Genomic DNA, 23,594 nt, shown 5'->3' with positions numbered 1-23,594 from the left:
AACAAACACTTCTCATCGGAGATGAAGAGTCCACTAGAGCAGACAAAATACACATCACTGGCAGGTGATAAACATCAAGCAACAAATATTTGTTGCCATGGGGTTCTGTACAGAAGGAAACACTCTCTCCACAAGGCAGAGGGCTGCTGAATAGGAGACTGGGCACTAGGAACAGCACCAGTTTTCCTATAGCCAGGTTTTTAGATTGTAGTCAATTTAATGATTCATAAGCACCCAACAGTGCACTGAGAGGACTATTAGGGACTAGTACCCTCCCCATAAGGGAAAGGAGGGGGGTCCTGAAGAGAAAGAGTGTTGAAGCTCTCCCATGAGACTGAAAGGAGGGTGGCAGTAACCTTCCTTTAATCAGGAAATAGAAGTGGACAAATGGAAAAGATTAAGGATGTTTACATTATTAAAAACACCAAAAAACAGTAGGATTTCAAAGGAGAGGTTGCTTAAAAAAAACACAATTGGCTAATCTTTCCCACACAGAATAATCAGAAAACCTGGAAGTGTGTGATAACTGATAAGTAAATTCAAACACCTTTTCAAGATCTATGGCCTAGATCCCGCAAAGACATGTGTACATGCTTAGTCTTGCTTGCTGTGGGTAGTCCCACTGACTGCAATGGGACTCCTCACAGTGTATAAAGCAAGCCTACTTGTAGAACAGTGCAGGAGCAGTGCCTAATTCAGTAAAACTTTAAACAGTCATTAAAAAAAAAAACTACTGAATGACAATTCCCAGACTCATTGCTTCATTTTTTTTTTAAACTAATTTGGCTCCTTCCTAAATGGGAGAAACATTGCCATAACAGTTAAAAATCCTAATTAAAAAGGCCTTTAAAAAAAAAAACAACAACAACAAAAAAAACCAAGAACAAAAACTTTCATTTATTTTGGCCCTCACACACAAATTCTTCTGAAATATTAACCTTCATTCATCTATATAATGTGAAGTATTATCCCAGTAAGCCTTAAACTATAAATGGGCACTTCTTTTGTTTTTCCATTTATCTCTCTATTGATAGGCAACTTCTTCCCTTAATACAAAGCTGACATCTCTGTCACAGCTGGCTCTGACTGCTAAAGAAAGAGTCCAGCTGAAAAGTTTCAATAGGAGTACCTCTCATACTATGCCTGATGTTATGTAAAACTGACCAGAACTGGTATATTTTCCTTGAAGCTGGCAATCTTTGCTCATTCTCTTCCCCACCCCTCAAAAAAGAATGATGGAGAGGAGGAAGGAAAGAAAACCGAGGCATTCTTCAAAAAATACTTTCCCCTAACTTCTGTATCCTACAAGTGTTACATGGGCTATCAAAATTTAAGAAAGGGGAATACTAAAATCTTCCTTGTGGTGGCAAACTCAACTACCAAATTGCTTCATTTTTGCACGTTTGTACAAGATACAAATACCAGTGAGAAGAGAAATAGTGAGAAGAGGCCGATTCAAGGCATACTGTAACCATACTTCCCCTCCCCTCCTAACCCCCGCCCAACCAAACTGAGGAGAGAATTTGGCTTGACAAGTTTGCATGACAAAACAAAACAAAAACATGCCTTGGGGCATAATAAAATTTCCCTTTACTGTCTGCTTTACTTGGTTTCAAACTACTGTACTATGAGAAAAAAGCACTTAAGTTAATGCTGAAAAGTAGTAAGATCAGCAAATTCACCTCTCTTATGAAAGTGCTAACTATTTACAAAAAAATTTAAAGCTCCAAATTACTCTTCCTTTCAGAAGGTGTGCACATTGTACTTGACTTCCTAGTATAAGCCCTGTAAAAATGTTACTGACAAGCTCTAGAAGAGCAACTCTAGAGTGAATCATACATGGACTAAAAGGAACGTTTTCCAAGGTGAAGGATTTATAAATATTAAGTTTAGAAGGTGACTGAAATACAACATGATTTAATATAGTTATTTACTGACTGTATCCCAAATTTTGGAGTTACAGAATAGCTTCAAAGTGGAAAAAAGGGGAGGGGGGGGAAGATAGTCAAGGAATACATTTTGGATGACGTGAAAAACACATGGTGATTCAGTAAGGCGAGGAGATACAAAAATTCTGTCCCAGATGGCAAGACAATACACTTTTCCCACCAACACTGGGAAGACATTTTCAGAACAAGAAAGGATATTGGATCCAGAACAAATAGGAAGACAGACCTGTTTAGGAGGGGCACAATTTGGTTGTACTTCTTCCATACATGAGAGCAAGTGAGGAGCAGCATTCCACAGATGCTGGAGACTAGGACTCGGAGGCTAGAGAATTAAGTTCTTATAGTCAAGATGAGAAGATATGATTGCAACAGTACATGTTTCACCAGAGGCACTGAGGCAGTAAGAAAAAGAGTTGCGGTCAAAGGACAAAGAGGTAAGTTCAGGAAGTAAGGATGATATTACGATTACATGCAGTGGGAACAAAAAAGAGTTCTGAGTCTGAAAGAGAAAAAAACAGGGGAGATAAGAGTTGTGTGTGAAGGTGCTCATATTGTTCAAGGCGAAGTCATAAATCTGAGAGGCCAACAGGACAGACAGAGGTATCCCTAGAAGGTGTCAAATTATATGGTGAGTTGATCAATGTTAAAAGTGATTGCTAAGGGTAAAGCCATGAGATGAAGGGGATGAAAGCTCAAGATTGGAGACTTGCAGGCCCCTCTACAGAGGAAAAGTTTTGGCTTGAAGGAGGAGCAAAGAGGTATAAGAAAACCAGAGACACCCATACAGCTAAGGATGCAGTCTCAGAGAATGGAGTGGGCTGCAGAGGCAATGGGGGGAGGGCAACATTCCCCTGCCCCAATTTTTGCCAGAGTTTGCTGGCCCTGCTTGGTCACATTTTGCAGCCGGGCCCCAGCTTTGCATGGCAACAGCTATAGCTGGCAAACAGGGAGCTGTACTTTTGCTGTGGGGAGAAGCAGCAGCAAACAGCTGGGAACTGCAGGGAAGGGCTGCTGAGAGTAAGAGAGAGGGACAGGTAGGCAGGGGCGTGATACAAGCTGTTGGAACGGCCCTTTAAATTGTGCCCCCCCCCCCACTATCAGCAGGCACCAGTCATCTCTGCACTGCGGTGAAGTCAAACAGAAGAGGGTCATAGGCAGCAAAAAATGAAATGGTCAACTACATGTAGGCAAGACACTTCTGTGTTTTGCCCAGAACAAAGATAGTTTGCAACCAGTCAGAGATATGACAGTCATTTGCATAAACAAACATTTTGCTGAAAGAAAAAAGAAAAAAAAAAGATTTACAAAGAGAAAATCAGGGTCAAAGGAAGGGTTTTTGTTTGTTTTTTAAAGACAGTAAGGATATATCACGGCACATTTAAAAGAGCTAATAAAGGCATTAGAAGCAAAGGAATTGAAAAAAAATCACAATTCAGGGAGTGAAGGTGGGGAGATCGAACCAAATGAGAAAGAAGGAAGGTGAGAAGTTATTTTTAGGACCAGATTGTTTCTGAAGTGTCCACTGAGAAAAGTAAAGCGAAGGAATGAAAAAGGAAAAGAGGCAAAAGGCAGTGTTTGTGGGTGTGAAGTTAACATGGTCATAGATCAGGACAACTGTATACTAAAAGAATGAAATCCATTCCTTGCATATAGCTGGAGAAAGTCTGGGAGGGGAGGGAAAGATGGATGAGAGGGCTGAGCCTGTCACTCGCAAGAGTTTACCGTTCCCAGTATAAGAGGTCATTTCCCTAATTTGTACATATTACACAGTCACATTGTACGTACCTTACATTTTCATCAGTCTCCTACCTTTGACTTTGACCTGATATCTGCTACACTCTGGACAGGGAAGGAGAGTGAATTCCTCTGCTTGGTACATTGAATAGTCGGTGCTTGCAACTACGATCTGGTCTTCAGGCTCCCACTTACTAACATCTTCCAACAGATCTAGTATCACTCCATCTATAGCCTCTACCTGGAAACCTGAACGTGGGACACCTAAAAAGGAAAAATGATGCATCCAGCAATATATAAAGCTATAACTTCAAATGTCATCTACTTTACAAATACTTAGTTATAATAAGGAACTCTGATATTTAACTAACATTTTCCAAAATGTAAGAAACTTTCTAGTATGGTACTGCCCTGAAAAGGGAGCATGTAAAATAGCATCAAGGGCTTCATGTTTGGTGAGTCTGATTCAGATGCAATGATCTCATTTTACCAGTAGAAATGGAAAGTTTTTGTGCCTTTCAGCCTATGTATACAACCTGGGATTGGAGAACAAAGCTGTGTACTTTCCTTATGCACCACCACAAGAAAGAAAGACTTGGCAAGCCAAGTGACACTTGTGCAACTACACGCCCTTCACTGGGTTTCCACAGATGCAGCGACAAATTAATTCTGTTGATACATGTGCAGGAATAGCAGGGCCAGCTCCAGCTTTTTTGCCGCACCAAGAGATGAAGGAAAAACAAAAACAAAACCCAAGCCTGGTTGAGCTGTCGCCAAAGTGCCACCGAAGAGGAAGAGAGGGACTGCAGGGCCAGCTGCCGAATTGCAGCCAAAGACCCGGACGTGCAGCCCCGATGACGGATGGTGTGCCGCCCCTTTCTATTGGCCGCTGCAGGCACCTGCTTCCTTCGCTGGTGCCTGGAGCCAGCCCTGAGGAAAGAATACAGCTCTATCTCACTTAGCAGTACAGAGCCAGGATGGCTAACAAATAAAAAAGCCAAACATACTTGTCACTCAAGTGGGTAGATACAACTCAGTATACATATTCAACAGATGGTGCCATTTTTCCATAGTCACTTTTCAGAGAGATTTTTTTGAAAAATTAAGAACCAACATTTTGGTCATTATGAAAGCAAACTGTTAATTCCCTTCTCACACCTTGCCCATCACCCACAAGAGTCTAATCTCAAAACGAATAGAAGATACGCAGTAGTCCTCTCAGTGAGGGAAAACTTCATAAAAAAAACTAATTTTTATATGTAGATCTTCTTAGACTGAAAAAATGTGAAACTCCTTCACTTTAAAAGTGATAAGTGAATTCAGTTGTTCCCAATCATATGATGGTAGAAACTAAATTTCTAGAAGCTGCCAGGAAAGTGAACTGCCTGGCAGAGAGGTGGTGTTTAAAAGAAGTAAGCAGCACTCTGAAAGAGAGTGTGGTGAAGTGGGAGTTTAGTGACCCCCAAAATATGACATGACAAGGAGAGTCTGGAATTCTGTAACTTCTTGGGACAATTTAAGAGAAACTATTCTTAGGAAATTAACAGTTGCATATATTTACAGAACTGGAGTAGGGAGGATCCCAGAGGAATGCAAACTCAGACAATAACTGGGATTTCAAGAAGATCACAGAACATTCAAAATACAAGGGATGAACAAAGAACAAAATCTTATTGGGAGATAAACCTTTCACAGCATACATCCTGGATAATCAGCTGAAGAACAGCATCGTAACACTAACATGACCAGTTAGGGTATCTCTGACCTTGAAAAACAACTAATCCCCCAACCATATCTATGTCATAAGTCTGGTAGACCATATCTGCATGGGTATCTCTTCGGTCTGATAATTAGTCCAAGAATATTATACATAGTCTTATACATATCCTTTTTAAAGACCAAAGACCAAACTGCAAACAGAAGAATGTGATTGTACTGAGCCACTGATTAAGAGGAGAGTTTTGTTAATCTGAAATTCCATCACAGCTCCAGTATGGAGACTTAGCACTGAAAGTGGCAGTGTAGACACAGCCTAAAAACTTGTCGCTCAGGGGATGTCTTTTCATACCCCTGAACGACTAAAGGCTTAGCTCTGAAAAGCGCCACTACAGACAATGCTTTATTGCCGGGAGTCTACCACCCCCTCATTCCAGGTGGTTATTTTTTATTGCGAGAGAGCTCTCCCCCAGTGATAAAGTGTGATCACACTGTCCATTTCACAGTGCTGCTGCAGGCGCGATGTAACATGGGCAATTTCGACATATCCAGAGATATTCCTTGGCTTTTTGGTGAACACAAAGGCCTTTACTACCCATGACAAAGATGCTAAATCAAGGCAGAGCCATATATTTAATGGGGATCCTACAATGCCCTCACAAAGTACAAGGGGACTTGGGGATATTTATAGGTCACAGGCCTTGGTGCAGATTTTCCTGATCAAAACTAGGCTGCAAGCAGTCACCAGACTCAGTGGCCTGCATCTATTTTTGTTTTTTTAAAAGAAATAATGATAAGATTGAGCTTTAGCATCATAAAAGATGAAAATGAACTCCTAGTACGGATAACATTTATTGCCAAGGAATTTGACCTCAGAAGCAATTTCCTTTTTCTAATCAGGACCAAGGCCATGGAGCTAAGAATAAGAAAAGCAGTTAAGGATTCAACACCACCAGTAATATTCTTGTGTGTTCAGATACTGCTTACTACCAGACCAACAGGCTGTCAGAAGTATGCATGTCAGCATAATCCAACTAATCAGAGACGCTTTTGTGAAAAATAAAAAGTCAGCCATGCTTAAGAGTTCTCCAAACATCACAAGCAACAGCAATTAACATAATATTCTAACAGGACTAAAGATAAGAAACCCAAAAGGCAAACATGGAAAAAGATATACAAAACCCACAAGCCTGTCAGATCTCCAGCCTGCAGTAGGTGATTTTATATTTTAGTATTTCTCCAGCACACTTGTATAACTAAGTTTTTAAATTTAAGTATTAAGGCAGGGGTGGCCAACCTGCACCTGAGAAGGAGCCAGAATTTACCAATGTATATTGCCAAAGAGCCACAGTAATACATCAGCAGCCCCTCATGAGCTCCCTGCCCTCCCTCCCAGCACCTCCCACCACCGGCAGCCCCACCGATCAGCACCTCCCAATCATTTGTTTCGTGGCATGCAGGAGGCTGGGGGGGGGGGAGGATTGAGGGGATGGCCAGCTCAGGGGAGGGGGCGGGAAGGGGTGGAGTGGGGGCAGGGCCTGTGGCAGAGCCAGGGGTTGAGCAGTGAGCACCCCCCGGCACATTGGAAAGTTGGCACCTGTAGCTCCAGCCCCGGAATCAGTGTCTATACAAGGAGCCACATATTAACTTCTGGTCATATTAACACAGGGTGGCCAGCCCTGCATTAAGGATACAGTTCCCTGGTTCCCCTGGATGCTGTGTTGGATGCCCACAGCACTGCAGCAGATAAGGAGATTTACATTTTAAAGTTTTCATTTTTGATACCTTCCCCTCTATTTGGATTTCATCCAAAAGTTAGGCAACATTAAAGGTAAACAGACAAAAACCCCACTGCAGTAATTAGGAAGTTAACTTGCATTAATAAACTGTTCTAGAAAATGATCCATGCAAATTGTTTTTTGAAACATTTTGCCTATGAAGATTTTAGGGGAAAACAACACAACACAAACTTTCCTACCTTCATTCCATTCACTGAAAGTTCTCACAGCAAACTTCTGACCATCAACTGTGAAAAATTCTCTTTGAGCAAGAGCTTTTCCCCCAGTGCTATGATTTTCATAGTCTCTCACAGACTCATTATAGGAGGAATTTCCACCACCTATAACACCGACTAAAGCCCAGGCTTGCCTGCAAAAAATGAAGTAAATGTTTAAACACAAAATCCTCTTAAATTAAATCCTTTGCAAATAGACACCGTATACAACATTTATTCTTTTGCCTCTTTTCCAAAACTCCCTAAAATAGAATTCCAAAATGCAGTAGAAGAATGGGAACTCCTCATGCAAGAGATAATTGTTGAAAATATTTGGTTGTTCTCATAAGCAGGCTGGAAAATGCTCACCACTCATTTTCCACCCTCCTCCCCTTCTCTCTCTCTCTAAAAAAAAAAAAAAAAAAAAAAAAAAAAAGATTCCAGACTTCAGGAAATATTGTTAATACTTTGTCCAGTGACCAAAGTATTTTACAAACCACAAGATCATGTGACAAGTGTTATTTTGTGCATAAAACAAAGTACAGAGAGATTCAGACCTTGTTTACACTAAAGAAGACTTGCTAAAATGTTTCCAACTATGGTAGTGCTAAGGGTAGAGTAGGTACTGACAAACCTGCTCTAACCAGCCTGGAGACCTGACTATAGTGCCAAATCCACTGTTGGAACTGAACTTTCCGTAGTAACAGTGGGAAGTTTTTAGCTAAATGTATGTGTGTATATATTTTTACATACATACATACATACACACACACACACACACACACACACACACACACACACACAGAGTACATACACTTTGTACTGCTATAGACACCCCCTGAATGACTTGCCTAAGACCCCATAGTGAGTCAGACAGGAGACTTGAAACAGAAGCCCAGACTTCCATCCTCTACTTCATTCACCACTTTCACTACATATCTTCTCATATAACATGCTTTCCTTCATCGTTAACCCCTGCCTATCTTCATGTGTTCTGCCCTTTAAATCAGAGCTGGGTTTTGACTTAATTTATAAGCACAGCATCTTGAGATTCCTCTTTCTTACTACACCCCTATGTACTCCAATCACACAGCCACCTGAATCAAACTTTCCAGTAATTTTCTTAAAGAGCATTGCAAGGTATTGAAATTGGATTAGGTTGTACAAAGCAAACCTATTCAAATATATAAATAACATTTTTAGTAAACATTCACTGTTCCATACTATGTTTATTACTTGCATAGTCAGCACTCTCAATCATCGGTTTGAGACAAAAATCCTATTGTAGCTCTGAGACTCAAATCAAGCATGGTCATATCACTAAGTGTACAACCCTTATTCCTAGGACTACTGATTAGGTGATTAAATCTAAATCTGATAAAAAATAAATATCCTATTATACCGAATAGAATCTGTGCCACCCAGTCAGCTTGCTGGATGGCCAGTCATTCACCAATTAAAGGCAGAACTTAAAACCTTCAGCCAAGACACTAGTTTATTCATAAGCATATAAAACAAAGTCTAAACAGGTATTTCGACAGGTTAAATTCCATAACTGCTGTATTCTAGTCTAATCACAATGATAATCGGGGGGAGGGGGAAAAAAGGGGGAGGAATAGCTCTGCGGTTTGAGCATTGGCCTGCTAAACCCAGGGTTGTGAGTTCAATCCTTGAGGGGGCCATTTAGGGATCTGGGGCAAAAACTGGGGATTGATCCTGCTTTGAGCAGGGGGTTGGACTAGATGACCTCCTGAGGTCCCTTCCAACCCTGATATTCTATGATTCTATGCAAGAATGTTACACTGAACATGTCTTTCTATAGCCTCACTATCCATGAAGTCAAAATAAGCATTTGACAGAAAGAACATTCAAAAAAAGATACTGTCAGACTGAAGATCTCTTATTTTGGGTAGGAGGGAAGTCATCTTACCTTTGCATTTTTATTTTATTTTATTTTTTTAAACGGACATGAGACGTGAGTGACTATTACTTGTGAGTCACTGTCTCTGTCTTCTGCTGCTGGGACAATGGGAAACAGAATTCTGTTAAGAAGAAGGGAGTCTCAGCCTACCAGTGAAAGCAGCCAGGAATCAAGAAGGGGAGGAATGGGGAAAAAAAACCTCCTGCTCCCTCCCGACAGGAGGTAGGGAATTTCTCAATTTCAGATGAACAAATGCCGATACAAATGAGAAGGTACAACCCTACCAACTCCCGTACACCCACCCCAGGAGGTCACGGGGTAGTTCTGGGGACCTTGAATCCGAGGTGTCCCCCTCCAATCACTTCATGCTCACAGGAAGAGATTTAGGATCCAATGTGGCTGTCTACACAAGGGCACATCAGAACCAACCTTTGACTGAGTCTTTACTGTATCCAGGGGACCAGTGCATATTATGGTATGCTCTACTGCCCCCATATTTGCTGTTCCTATAAAAACTTCTGAGGCTAGAATCCAGACTTAGGAAAGCCTAAGTCCCAGGTGACTAGATCCTTCTCTGATGGCTCAGAGGACTCTTTCTTGCAGGAAAGCCCTTTAAAAGGCACTCAAGTCACAAGGATATTTCTAGGACAATAAACATGAAATGGTATTTTGTCAAGGCAAAAAGCTGGAACCCTGACATTTTTCCTGTACTGCTGAAGCAGAGGGAGCAGAATAGCCTAAGTCTGAATATGGGGAGGTGATGGTGTGAGGGGGCACGAAGACACAAAACCAAAGACATACTATTGACTTATTATTAGAATATTATAGTTATAATATTTATCTAACAAATCCCAATGTAAGCTGAAGATTGGGTTCCACTCAAGCTAGCGGAAAAAGAGGAACTAAGACACAGTTGGCGACTGAGATTTTATATCCTTGGCTTTCAAATGCACACTCACTTAATAGGCTACAACACACTTTCAAATGGGTTCTACCACCAGGTGGGAGGGAATGGGCTTCTGATCTGTTGCGGCCACATTATGAAGGGGAAGTTGAGATGCCTCGCAGATGCAGTGTCAGAATATTGGTTTCTTATTAATTGCCAGAGAAAAGTGCTGACAACAGAAGAATGCAGCAGCTGTCTGTATCACTTTTTACTCTCTCTTTTCTGTGGGGCTGGGAGGAAGTTAAGTTGGTTTGGTCTGGTCTGATTAGGGCCCCTTTTCTGCATGTGGTTTCTAATCGGTCACTTCTTACCCCAGAGGTGTCAGTAACATGCATCAGATGTCAACACCTGCTTTTGATTTGTATACTTAAAAGAAAGACAAGTTCTGAAAATAAACACTAGTCATACAATTATATTAGAAGTTATGAAGATTGGTGCACTAGAGTAAGTGTTAAAATCCACTATATATACACAGCTATCAGTGTTATAATAAGCACTTACAGGCCTTTACACTGTTAAATAATGTACTAATTAATCCTCTTCAATACTTCTGTAAGGGATTATCCATAAATAAGACATTTATTCGCATACCGTACCAGTGCGAAGAGCTTTGGCGGACAGACCTTGGACGAACAGTGTTAGATTGTGAAAAAAATAGCATACTTTCTTAAGGTTTCACAAATTCCTGTTCACAAGATATATTCTACATCTAGAGGCACTAAGTGGATTTGAAGTGAAAACAAAATTATTTACCTGTAACTCAATCCTTTGACAAGCTTACTTCCCAGAAGATTTTGAATAGTCAATCTGGTTTCGTCCAGGAGATTTTTAGCAGCTGAATCTCCCACGGCAATAGCAACAATGCGGCCAATATCCTGACCTTTTAAAAAATCCTGAAGTCTCCTGCTTTCATTTTGATATTCATGGGTATCAAACTTATCAACAACCAAAACTTGTGCTGTGTCCTGGTCAATCACTCTCACATTTAGCCCCCGGGAAAAATTCCTTTCAAAAGCATAAGAACCAGAGGCCAGCCCTGAGGAATACATAGACTTTGACAGCAAAGTCCATGATAACTTATGAGTCCCATGCAATTCCAGTGTTCCATCAGAGCCAACACCAATAAACTTTTTGCCAAATGTTGGCACATCATCACCTTCATCAGATTTGCCATACAAGATTATAGTTGCTTTGGATTTATAGCGACAGTTCTGTGCTCCAATATGAAGCGCTCCACCATCCTTTATCAGGATAAACCGAGTTCTCAAAGTGATATTTCTGGATCCATCTTTATCATCACCGAAGACAAGCAATCCTATAGGAAATAATTTCAATATTAAGCTATGTTTTAAAGAAACAGATTTTGCTTAAAAAAAAAGTGCAAGCCAAACATTGCAATAAAAAAACCTAAATGTTAGGGGAAGTTAAATAATTTTGGTTTCTAAATGGATTGAGGAAAGGAAAATGGGTTTTACAGGCAGTCATACGTTAAAATCCATCTGGAACAGAACTGTAACTTCTAGTATATCAACATTTTGAAAAACTGGCTTATAGTTTCATTAAATATGATAATTGCTAATCTGTTCTGCCAAGTTGTTTTCTCAACATCTGAACAAAACAATGCATCAATACTGATTCCGCCAATCAGATAGAAAGTTACTGTCCAAGTCCTGCTTTACAAGGCTCCTAGAGTCTCTTGCAGGTGTCCCACTGAAGAGCCGGGGGCATTTGTTCATCAGTTTATATATTTGAGACTTGACACAAAAGCAGGAAGCGCAGTAAAAGCTGAGGAGCTAGTGATTGATAAAGCTGCAATACCACTGGACCAATAATGACTTGAACATCAAGACAACCAGACAGATATGGGACATGGAATGATCTAACAAAATTGTTTAAATTTAGACAGACCTACCAATGCCTACAGTATGATAGGAAAGAAAGAAGAATTAACTAATTCCCAAGAATTAGAATCATCACTCCATTTTTCTTGACTTCAAAGATATATGGGAGTCCTGGGTCCCATTTTGCGATCTACTCATAAATCATTCAACCCTATACAGGCACATTGCCTGCTGTGGGCAGCTTGCATGTAGTGTATGTGTGACAATCAGGGTCCAGACATCCCAAGGGGAGAAGAGAAGATTTAAACCCCAGCAATGAGCAGTTAAACCAACTGACTGCATACTATATTATTGTACTATAAAAAACACATCAGGTAAGGTCTTTTATGAAAGCTTGTAATGTATATAGGCTATGGTTATGAATTTACATATTTGTGTATTTAGAAAACTGTGCTCAGTCTGTGGGTCACATGGGGAGGGGCATCTCCCAAGCCAGCTGTTTATACAAAACCAGCCTCAAGAAACTACCCCATTGTCCAGCCCAGGAAAAGACAATGATGGACCATTAGAGTTAACGGATAGACGCAGAGAATTTGAAACTGAAAAGAACATCCTGGCTCCCCACACTGACTAACCATGAGTCACCACCATGCGGCAGGGTGGGGTTTGAGGGAGATTAAAGAAGCCTTTTAAAAGCAGGCTTGGAACTGAGGTTTTTTTATCCATAACTTGGGGGACAGGCTCAAGGTGAGTAGCTTTTGGGGGTGGGAGAGAATTGCTTTAAGGCAACAGGTAACTCTTATTAGAAAAGGGATTTTATCTTTGATATGAACGTGCAAAAGCCTGAGGTTGTCTTTTTATGTTGATTTTCCATGTGACTTGTATATGTTTGCCTTCCCTTAATAATTCATCTTTAAATCTGTGTTTATTTAAAGACTTTTTATTTAGGTTTTATCCCAGGCAGGTTGCTGCTGTGCAAACTGTGTGGAGTGCATACACCTGGGGAAGCAGGGGACTGTTTCAAGCCTTCAAAATTTACAAGGCAGACAGTGACAGAACTTCTTACTGATCTGTCTGGTCCCCAAAACATCACAACATATTACTCTTAACAAACCAAGATGCTACAGAGCCTAAGCATGTTACCAGTAGAGATGCAAAAGTGATGAGTAAGTTGTATGTAGTTTTGTGCAAAAATATTAGTCATTTAATGCTGGACGATTTCACAACTCCGATTTTATTTTCTTCAAAGTGGTCATTTTCATATTGAAACTGAACATTTTCAATGCAAAAGTATTTGTTGGAATGATGTTCAATTCTGAACTTTCCTTAAAAAAAAGCCATCAGAGTGAAAGAGACCCATTTTTTTAAAGTACAATTGCTAATTTCCAAAGTTTTTCACTAAATATTTCAAATGAAACGCAAATTGAAGTTCTCATATTTCATTGCAGGGTTTCTGCACACATTACTAATGCAGAAGAGCAAGTGTTTTGGCAACACCTGAATGGGGAAAGGGAAGTATATGTTTGTTTGTATACGCCAACTTCCCTCCTCACCAGCCTTCCCTCTTCAACCAACACTGTCACATTCACCGACACCTGTCTAATGTGCTTTGAGCATAAATCAGAAATGTGTTAAAAAATGGGACATAACAGTTGATTGAAGCGCATGGCTTGTCTTGCCGTTACACACCTCCATCCTGTATGACTACAGAATGCACCGTAGCATCCAAATTCAGACGAAACAAATCTCCCTTTTTGATGATAACTCTCTTTCCAGTATCTTGTCCAGGATTCCAATTCTGAAGACGAGGGTTCTGATCTGGACAATTCTCTGAAATAACCAATTCAATTAAAAACACCACAAACACATAAAGACAAGACATTGCCATATAAAGTAAAAAAAACTAGAAGTCAGTGGTTCTCCTCCCTCTACAGCAACATGAAGGTTTCATTCATTAGGAACATGTTTCTTTTTCAAATTAGATGGAATGGGATCAGAAATAATGGATTATCTTGTTTCTTTCTGCTGTTTTCCTAATTGTACCATAGAAGATACTGCAGTTAGTTGCATCAGGGTTCAAACTTATGTAGCAAAAACAGTGACAGGGTATGTGAAGGCTGACTAGCTTTAGTAGAAGGAATGTATTCTTGCTCTTAAACTGAGCCACTTAGCGCAATAAGAACATTACAAGATGCTCCTGCCGAAAGGGCACCAATCATTTAGATACCAAGGAGACCCGTATGCGGTCAGCTGAAGTTACAGAAACATAGAATTCTCTTCTCTCAACAATTGGGTTAAGATTGTTAAAATAGCTGCCTACTGCAGTGGTAGAGACCTGCCTTCTCATAGTATGGAGGAGGGGAGACAGAGATTGGAGAGACTCTCTGAAGCATCTGGAAAAGGAGAAGGAGAAATTGGGGGTAGGGGAGGTGAACACAACAGATGCCAAGACTAACAGGCCAGCACCCAGTGTTAGAACAATGGTTGGATGGTTTCATGTCAATGGAATTCATCCATTTAGCCTTCTCATTTCTCCTTCAGAGACTATCTTACATCAAAAGGCAATTTAGTTTCAGAAAATAAACGGGCATGTAAGACTAGACAATTGTAAACAGCCCTATCTAAGGAAGTGGGATTGCCACCCTGTAATGAAATAGATACTATTCATCTCATCTTTAATGTAATCATTAGCATTTCTGATATATATATTTTGTAACTTATTTAACACCATACTCTCACTTCAATCTTTTTCTACGCTGTGAATTCATATCAATCTTTTTCACAGGAGCCAAGATTTGACTTAGAAAAGGAAGATTAAGACAACTAAATATGTAAATACATGGCCAGAAGAAACCTAAGGGATAATATAAAATCTACAAGAAAACAAAAAGGAAGGAAATATCAGGGCAGGAGAGAATTGTTTAGGGTGGTCCAAAGTGGTGATGATATAAAACTCAACAAATGAATTTAAGCTAAATAGCAGGAAGCATTTCCTTAATAGTAGTATCTGCTAGACTGTTGATTAATCTCCAAAGGAAATGGAAGCCCCATTATTTCAGAATTAGACTGTACAAAGCTGTAGGGAAACATATTGCCAGGGACACCAAAGGGAAATTTACTAAGATGATCTAATGAGACAGTAAATTTACTATAAGTTCTATGAAAAGATCTATAAAGTGCAGTGCTAAGGACTGTAACTTCAGTGCAGAGATAGGAAGGAGAGGGATAAGAGAGCAATTCTAAAATTGACTGTTTTAGGATCTCTGATAAATTAAATGCTGACAAAGGAGATATGAACATCACAGGCACAAATTAAGTTCCTCTAACATAAATATGTTTTTGAAACACAGATTGTGCATCTGTTCTCTGATGATTGCTATGAAGAAAATTAAGACTTTTTTCACAGTTGGAAGTGCATTGAAAATCTTCCTTGATATTTCAGGACCAGAATGAAGCAGCCAGCATTTAATACTAATACAATATATCACCCTCCAAAATGATCAGTTGTGTTTTACACAGATACACTTTTCAGTATATATTCCTGTTTTCAATTATTTGCAACTTTGGCAAAGATAACTTTGCCAAACTAATGGTTCAGGCTGAACATTTTCCAGGCTGGGTGGCTGCTTGATTTTAAGTTTCAGCAAAGCAGTGCAACTGTTTCTGAAAACAAGTTTAGGGAAAAAAAATATGCTATTTTCCAAATGTTTAAAAAAAAAAAAAACACCTTAACTCTTTAACTGAGAAGCTTTGGAGCAATAACTTGAAATTTGGCAGGGGACTGAATAGGTAGAGGTGTCACCACTGTGGTCACATAGGAACCTTTTGTTGTCCCTACAAAAAATCCTCAAATTTAGGGGTATAAACCTCTGGAAAAGTCACCACTTTCATGTGCTCGGTAGAGGCTCGCAAGAGTCTGGCAGCTAAATTCTCTGAAGATTCTGTCTACCCTCAGCATGATCTAGCCCAGGGCTGCAAGTGCCAAGCAGAATTTCTCTACATTTGCTCCTCATTGAAGCCAAGGGTCACTTGTAGCATGCGACAATGGTACCAAGAGCAGGGAGATTGTCTATCCTTGTGCTCTCAATGGTCTCCCTTGCTGGCACCCAAACAGACTGACTAGAACATAGGGTGAGAGGAGCAAGGAGGAGGGCAGAAGCAGAGAGGGACAAGCTGGGAGGACAGGACAGAAAGGGACAAGCTCATGGAGGGGCATGCTAGAGGGAAAGGGTCTAACTACTACAGCACAATGCCCTCACCCCAAAAACTTGGAATTCAGCCCAGGGTTCCCGAGTCTCACTGTTTCTCTACTATTAAATAGCTGTGAAAACTATTGGCAAAGTGGGTGCCTCATCCCACCTCTAATATTCACAGAGGGTACCAGCCTACTACTGCTACCAGTTACTCCACTGGCTCAAGTGGTAGACACAAGTCTTCACTGTGGATATAAAGATTCCAATCCTGCTGAAAAACTATGAGGGGGAAGAAGGGATGCAGAGTTCAGCATGGTTACACATGACAGAATGTTTGGATTTTTTTTAATTAAAGGGGCATAAGTGGAATTCTCCTTTACAGAGATACTTGGAAAATTCCAATCAATGTGTCATTTATTTTAAGACACACCAGAATAAATTTTAGGCAGGCGGAATGTAACTAGCTGTATTGAAAATGGCCTGAATTCCAGGATTAATACTTCTGCTCTTGTAAAGAGAGCAATGAGATCTCCAATAATGCAAGTAGATCTCATCAAAGTAGACTGGACCTCAAGGAACCCAGTGCTCACTACCATATTAATGAAGTGATTAAGGTATAACTCAGAGAATAGTGCCACCTACAGAATCATCAACACCTCTTCCTGCAACACCTTGTGTTTCCTTGGAAGTCTGCCAAGTACTGATAAGGCACAACTCTACTGCGGGTGCAAAATTCAACTAGTTCAAAAGTCTGATGAAGGAATGACTGCAGATCAAATAAATGTCATCTTGAAACAATCTGCATATGGACACAAAAGCACACTAACTCTTTCATAATTTTACAGATTAAGACAAGAAGGGATCATTATGATAATCTAATCTGAGCTCCTGCATAACCCGACCCAAAGAAATTTACCTGGTAAACTCTGCAACAAATCCATTGCTTTTTAGAGCCTCCATTTTAAAAGTCTCCCAATCTAGATTTTAAAAAAGACTTCTCAAGTCACCTCCTCCTAACCTTCTTTTGGATAAAACTAACTAGACTGAGCCTCTTAAATTATTCACTGTAAAGCAGATTGTCCTAGAATTTGAATAATTCTTGCAGCCCCTTTTGAACCCTTTACAATATCTTTTTTTGAAGGATTGACACCAGAACAGAATTACAATGGGAATACCATCTCCCAACTCTTATTGAATATTCCCCTATTGACACATCCAAGGATCCCACAGCACTGCACTGGGAGCTCATATTCAGTTGACTATCTCTAAGTTCTTCTCACTTTCCATGAGACAGTCCCACACCCTGTAAGAGGGGTTGACTTTTGTTGTTCTCACGTGTGGCCTTGCTGTGATGCGGACAGACTGGTCAACTGGCGTATGACCCATAACTTCACAGGAGGTACTGAAATGATAAACAGATTCCCTGGCCATTCCCTGCAGGTAGTTATCAAAGCCATGTTAAATAGACTAGAAACGTTAATATGTTTACTTAGTATTGTTAGAGACTTAAAAGGGTAGATGCTAATTATATTTGTCTATGTTTACCTATATCTTGTTAGAAGTTTAACAATGTGATCTAATTAGCTTGTAGATGCTAAAATTCTGTTCCTGTCTCATAATGCTTCATTACTGCATTCTATTGATTCGGAGATCAAAAGGGGATATCATCATTTAGATGGGACATATTCTGTAATATTATTGTCCTCATTTCTCTTTGAAACTTGTAAATTGCGCATAGTAAACTACTTTTGAACTGCCTGAATGGTTAATTGCCTTATGCTAATGGTTACCTGTGTATGCATAAGAAACAGAGATTAGCTTCAAAGCAACAGTATACATTACCTATTCTTCATCCAAGGAAGGCATTGTTCTGATTGATGGCTGGCTGCAACTAAGAAAGCTTTGGGCCTAAAACTTTTTAATCTCCCATCTGTTTAAACTTTGACAGGGAAAGTCTAAGCCCAGAAGACTGAGATCGCCAGGTCTACTCTGGATTAACTCTGGAATTCTCATGGAAGAATTTGAACAAACTCAAATTGTTTGAGTGCCTATTGGACTATAACCTTTTAAAATGGATTCCAGAAGGACTTTTACAAGTCAGCAGCCTCACTATCTCTGCTATGAAACTGACCTGAGAACTTTACTTATATGTGCATGTATATTGATCTTTTAACCATAGCAACTCTCCTCTTTCTTTTGATTAATAAATCTTAGGTTTAGTTAATAAGGATTGGCTGTAAGTGTGTATTTGGGTGAGATCTGAAATATTCATTGACCTAGTGGGCAACATGTCCGGTCCCTGGGGATTGGTAGAACTTTAAGTATGGTGAATAAGATTTTAGTAATCACTTGCTATATTAGACTTGGCTGTCTGGATGGGATTGCTTAAAGGAGGCTGTAGTTTGGTTTCTTGGTAACCAGTGTGGTAATACAGAAGCGGTTTAGTTACTGGCTTGGTGAAATCTAATTATAGAATAAACCACCAGTGTGGGGGATTGTCTGCCCTATTCCTTGCAGTTAACCAAGAGTGTGGCATTCTCAGTGTGGCCCCTCCAGGCACCATGGTCACACTTGCATTTGGCTGTTTTAAAGCATGTGTTGTTCAAATGAGTCCAGGTTACCACCGAGTGATCAAGGTCACACTATATAACTGACCTGACCTGTCATTTACCACCCCAATTTTTATTTTCTTCTATATCACTGGAGAAAGATATTGAATAGTACTGGGTGAAGAACTGATCTCTGTGGAACCCCATTAGAAATACGACCACTGGATGGAGGTTACAATTACTTTTTAAAATCAGTCATCAGTTTTTAATCTAATCAATATGCACTACATTGATTTTGTACAGTGCTAATTTTTTTAAATCAGAATGTCTTGCAGTAAAGTCAAATGCCTTTCAAAAGTCCAAATACATTAAATTGTGTTGGTATAGGTAACTCGTAATCAACTGTTTTGACATTTTCCAAACAAACAAACAAACAAACATTAATTATGCTACCATCATTTAATTCTTTACTAACTGCATCCCCTATTAGCCGTTCCAAGATTTTGCATGAGATTGATACCACGTTTAACTATAGGACAGTTAACCAGGCCATCCTGTTTATCCTTTTTAAAATACTGGTGTATTAGCTTTTTTCCGTTCCTCTGGAACTTTAACATATTTTGGAATACTGGTAAAAACCCAACATCAATGGTTCAAAGAGCTCATTCATCAATTCTTTTAAAACTCTTGAGTGTAGGTCATCTGGTACTGAGATTTAAAAAGGTTTAATTTTATTATGTGCTGTTTAACATCCTCCCTAGTTACGGTTGGAATAGAAAAATATCGCTGACCTATGAATTCATCATCCAGCCTCTCCCCAAATACAGAACAGAAATATTTGAACATTTCTGTCTCTTCTGCATCATTGCTGACAATTTTATCATCCCTATCTAGTAACGGATCTATAGCACCACTAAGATTTCTTTTGTTCCCAGTTATTTAAATCTCCTTCTTATTGTCCTTCGCCCTAGTGGCCATATAGTTTTCATGGATACCCTTAGCTCCTCTTATAAATTGCCTTATAAATTAGACCAGTTAACATCACCGCTATCAACTTCCCCTTTTTTACCCATGTGTTATATTATTTTTAACAAAATATATTTTTAGATAGATAAATATAAACATCAAATATATATTTATTTTTAACATTAATACTGATGATTGTTAAACTATATTCATAGCTTGTGTAAATGAATTCTTATTACAACAACTTACCATCTGGTGCATATTTTGAAGATATTCCCAAGATAATTGCCAGTGCAATAAAAAATGAAAAGCTAGAAATACCAAAGCAAATGAGAGTATTTTTGTGTCTTTTCTTTCTGCTTGCTTCTGCTTGACGGCGCTGCTCCTCTGGCGAGAGGGCAAATGTTGCATGGCCTTCTTGTCCTGCAGATGTAAATTTGGCTGAAGTCTGGCTCTTTGGACATGGGGATGGACGAAGAGGAACAATTCTCCCTGGAACATAGCCAGAAGATCGATGACTGCTCCCATTCTGAGGCTGAAGGAAAACAGGGGAATTCCCCCTGTGATCAATGGCTTGCATGTTATAAGATCACTGAAGGTGGGAAAAAAAATAAATGAATGATTATGAAAAACAATCAGTTTAGGTCACGTGTGTTACGTGACTATATGCATCTCTCTCTGCTCTCGCTATTTATACTGTACCAATATCGTAGTAGCCAGAATTTGCCATAACATAACAGTTCAAAACATTTGTGCATAAATGAAATAAAACCTTATTAACAAAAAATTTGCTATAGGGAATCTAACCACTGACAATCTCTCAGCATTTCAGCACAGTAATTGCTGATCCCCTCTAAATTTTTAATTAAGTGTTTTTGTGTATAATTTTGTGATTAAGAAGTGACTGGTTAAACTGTAAGACAGTATGTCAGCACAAACCCCACAATAGTTATGCAGAGAATGCCTACATGTATTTCCACAGTATGCAGAAACTGAATCAACTCTTCATTGTTCTCCCTTCAAAAAGTGAAGCATGAAATTCCCCTTCACTTCATATTTTAAGCACCAAAAAGGCCCCTTTTCATTTAGCATGTACAAATTTCAGGCATAGCATATTTACACCCATCCCCCCTTCCTTAGATGCAGTTATGTTAACATGTATAATCAGGACAAGCATAGATGTTCTGCATGCAGTAATTTTGACTTACAACACAACTTTGTTGTTAGGAAAGGTGTGTCTGGAATGGCTTTATAAGCAGATCACCTGCATCCTGTTCAGCAAGGTCTCATGATACTTCTCTTTGCCAAGCTGCATGGGTTGTGACACAAAGTCTGGGATCTACATGACCTCTCTAGACCCTGGCACTTATCACCCAACACAGAGAAGGATTTTTGTTCCAGTTGCTAGCAACCTCTCTCCGAGGGAGCTAGTGACAAAGACCCATTAAAAATATGGTTCCCAGACCCGCATCATTCTTGCCAGTTGTTCAGAACTGACAAATCTTAATTTATGGTTTGCTTTAAAAGATACATAATGTGCACTATATTTCAATTTTTGTCTAATATTTACTGCAAGCAGCGTTCTGAAAGTCAGCATGTATCCCATTAAAATTTCCAGTAGTGGGATATTTGAGAAAGCTGAGTAAATTGAATATATGTGAAGCTTGATCTACTAAAGACTATAGATCCTGTTAAATAACACGTGCTGATGAATGATAGAAATAAGAGCCTACCAATAACGAGACAAAAGACCCTTTATTCTCCTCTACTAACAAAGGAATCCTACAGTATATATTCTAAAATGCCAGGCACATTGATGAAGGAGAGAAATTACAATGGTAATCTTATTCTGAGAAATAGCAGGGAATTTTGTGTCTCGCATGCTGCAAAATCTGATACTCCACTGTTCCAGGGTGAGAACCAGCCTGTTCAGTAACAGCCTGGATTACCCTTTTATAGGAGACAATGCATCTCCTATACACATAATGAAAGCTAAAAGCATTGAAACACTAGCTAGAGAAGGAACAGCAGAGGACAGCGCACAAATTGGCCCAAATCCTCTAGAGACTATCCCAAAGTTCCTTGCACCTGCTCCTTGTGGCAAATGGACTTTTCAACATTCATCCCTTTATTTTTTCATAGCTGTTTCCCAAACTCATTTACTTAATCCCCACTCCCAGATTTACTGTCCAATGTTTCATGAGCATTTGAAGAATGGCTCTCTTACCATATGTGCATTTTAAACTAAACTCAACTACTAGACTTCTAAATAAAATACTGATTCAGATTTTACTTAAGAAAAATCAACATGTAGCCTTAAAGTCAAATTACTTTGAAGCCTCAGCCTTCTTTACAAAAGACAGCACCTATTGCAAACTGGACCAAACAAAGATATCCTCTAGTACAGTAAAAAGAAAAGGAGTACTTGTGGCACCTTAGAGACTAACCAATTTATTTGAGCATGAGCTTTCGTGAGCTACAGCTCAAATAAATTGGTTAGTCTCTAAGGTGCCACAAGTACTCCTTTTCTTTTTGCAAATACAGACTAACACGGCTGTTACTCTGAAACCTCTAGTACAGTGGTTTTCAATTTTTTTTTTTCTGGCAACCCAGTTGAAGAAAATTGTTGATGCTGGAAGCTGGAGTGGACACAATTTTCTCAGGTGGTGGATCCAAAACTAAACCACATCTTCAAGCAGCAGATAGAGAAAGTGATTCATGAGTTCCTGGCTACGCAAAAGAAAGAGGAAAAACTGTGCCAGCTCTTCCACCAGAGCCCGAGATCAGGATCCTCCTGCTCCACCCCAAGATGCCTTGTAAGCGTGTTCCTGGTACTAAAAACAGCTGCAGTTGCAAAATACAAGTTTGGGGCAGAGGGTTTGGGGTGCGGGGGTGAGGTTGGGAACAAGGGGTTCAGAGTGTGGGAGGGGACTCTGGGTTGGGGTGTGGGATAGAGTCAGGGCTCTGGGCTGGGGTTCAGGACTGGAGATTGGGGCGTGGGTTTACCTTGGGCGGCTTCCTGTCAGCAGCGCAGCAGGCATGCTAAGGCAGGCTTCGTGGCACTGCGGACCGCGCCAGCAGCAGGTCTGGCTCCTAGGCCGAGGGCGGGGAGAGAAATGTGGGGGAGAGAGAGGGCTGGGCCCACGGGGCATCGCGCACTGCCCCCACCCCGAGCACCCAGTCTGCACTCCCCATAGTGCGGAGCAGGTGCTCAGGGAAAAGGCAGCGCATGGAGCCGCGCCCCCCCAACCTAGGAGCCGGACCTGCTACTGGCAGCTTCCGGGGTGCAGCGCAGTGTCAGAACAGGTAGGGGCTAGCCTGTCTTAGCCGGGCAGCACTGCCAACGGGACTTTTAACAGCCGGTTGGCAGTACTGACCAGAGCTGCCATGACCCAGTACCTTACATTCCACAACCCAGTACTGGGTTTTGACCCGCAGTCTGAAAAACAAACAGTGTTCTAGTACAATAATTCTGACCAACCAGATGTGTGACATTTTAGAGCAGACTCATAACCCAAAGACATGAACCTGATCTGAGAATTTTCAGATATAAGAGTAACACTTAACTCTAAGATAAAATGCCTGAATTTAACACTCAAATCACAAGTTTCAGATAGTGCAGGCAAAACCAAACATCCACCAGTTAATACTTTTTATTGTTTAACAGTATAAACCAAACCCAGAGGAGGTATTCAAAGTTTATTTTATCTTTATGAAAGAATCCTACTTCAGTTTGATCTGATAAATGTTCTCTAAATAGTGCCATTTCACAAAGGAGACCATTTA

General features: G+C 40.1%; 1 protein-coding gene across 5 annotated transcripts in view; it reads right to left on the bottom strand.

Moving 5' to 3' along the window:
* Positions 1-23,594, bottom strand: part of CEMIP2 (cell migration inducing hyaluronidase 2) — a 79,105-nt gene that overhangs the window by 27,245 nt on the left and 28,266 nt on the right. For 4 of the 5 annotated variants that reach the window (XM_073345153.1, XM_073345151.1, XM_073345150.1 and 1 more), the window contains 5 exons: positions 20,058-20,400; positions 13,790-13,930; positions 11,013-11,574; positions 7,378-7,547; positions 3,759-3,947 (listed from right to left, as the gene is read on the bottom strand). In XM_073345153.1, coding sequence (XP_073201254.1) covers positions 3,759-3,947; positions 7,378-7,547; positions 11,013-11,574; positions 13,790-13,930; positions 20,058-20,388 — 1,393 coding nt within the window. In that variant the 5' untranslated portion in view covers positions 20,389-20,400. The remainder of the gene's footprint in view (positions 1-3,758; positions 3,948-7,377; positions 7,548-11,012; positions 11,575-13,789; positions 13,931-20,057; positions 20,401-23,594) is intronic. The other variant, XM_073345155.1, reaches the window with a different exon arrangement.

The sequence above is a fragment of the Lepidochelys kempii genome, chromosome 5 (genome assembly GCF_965140265.1).
Source record: "Lepidochelys kempii isolate rLepKem1 chromosome 5, rLepKem1.hap2, whole genome shotgun sequence".
NCBI lineage: Eukaryota > Metazoa > Chordata > Testudines > Cheloniidae > Lepidochelys > Lepidochelys kempii.
This window is presented reverse-complemented; position numbering and strand designations above follow the sequence as displayed.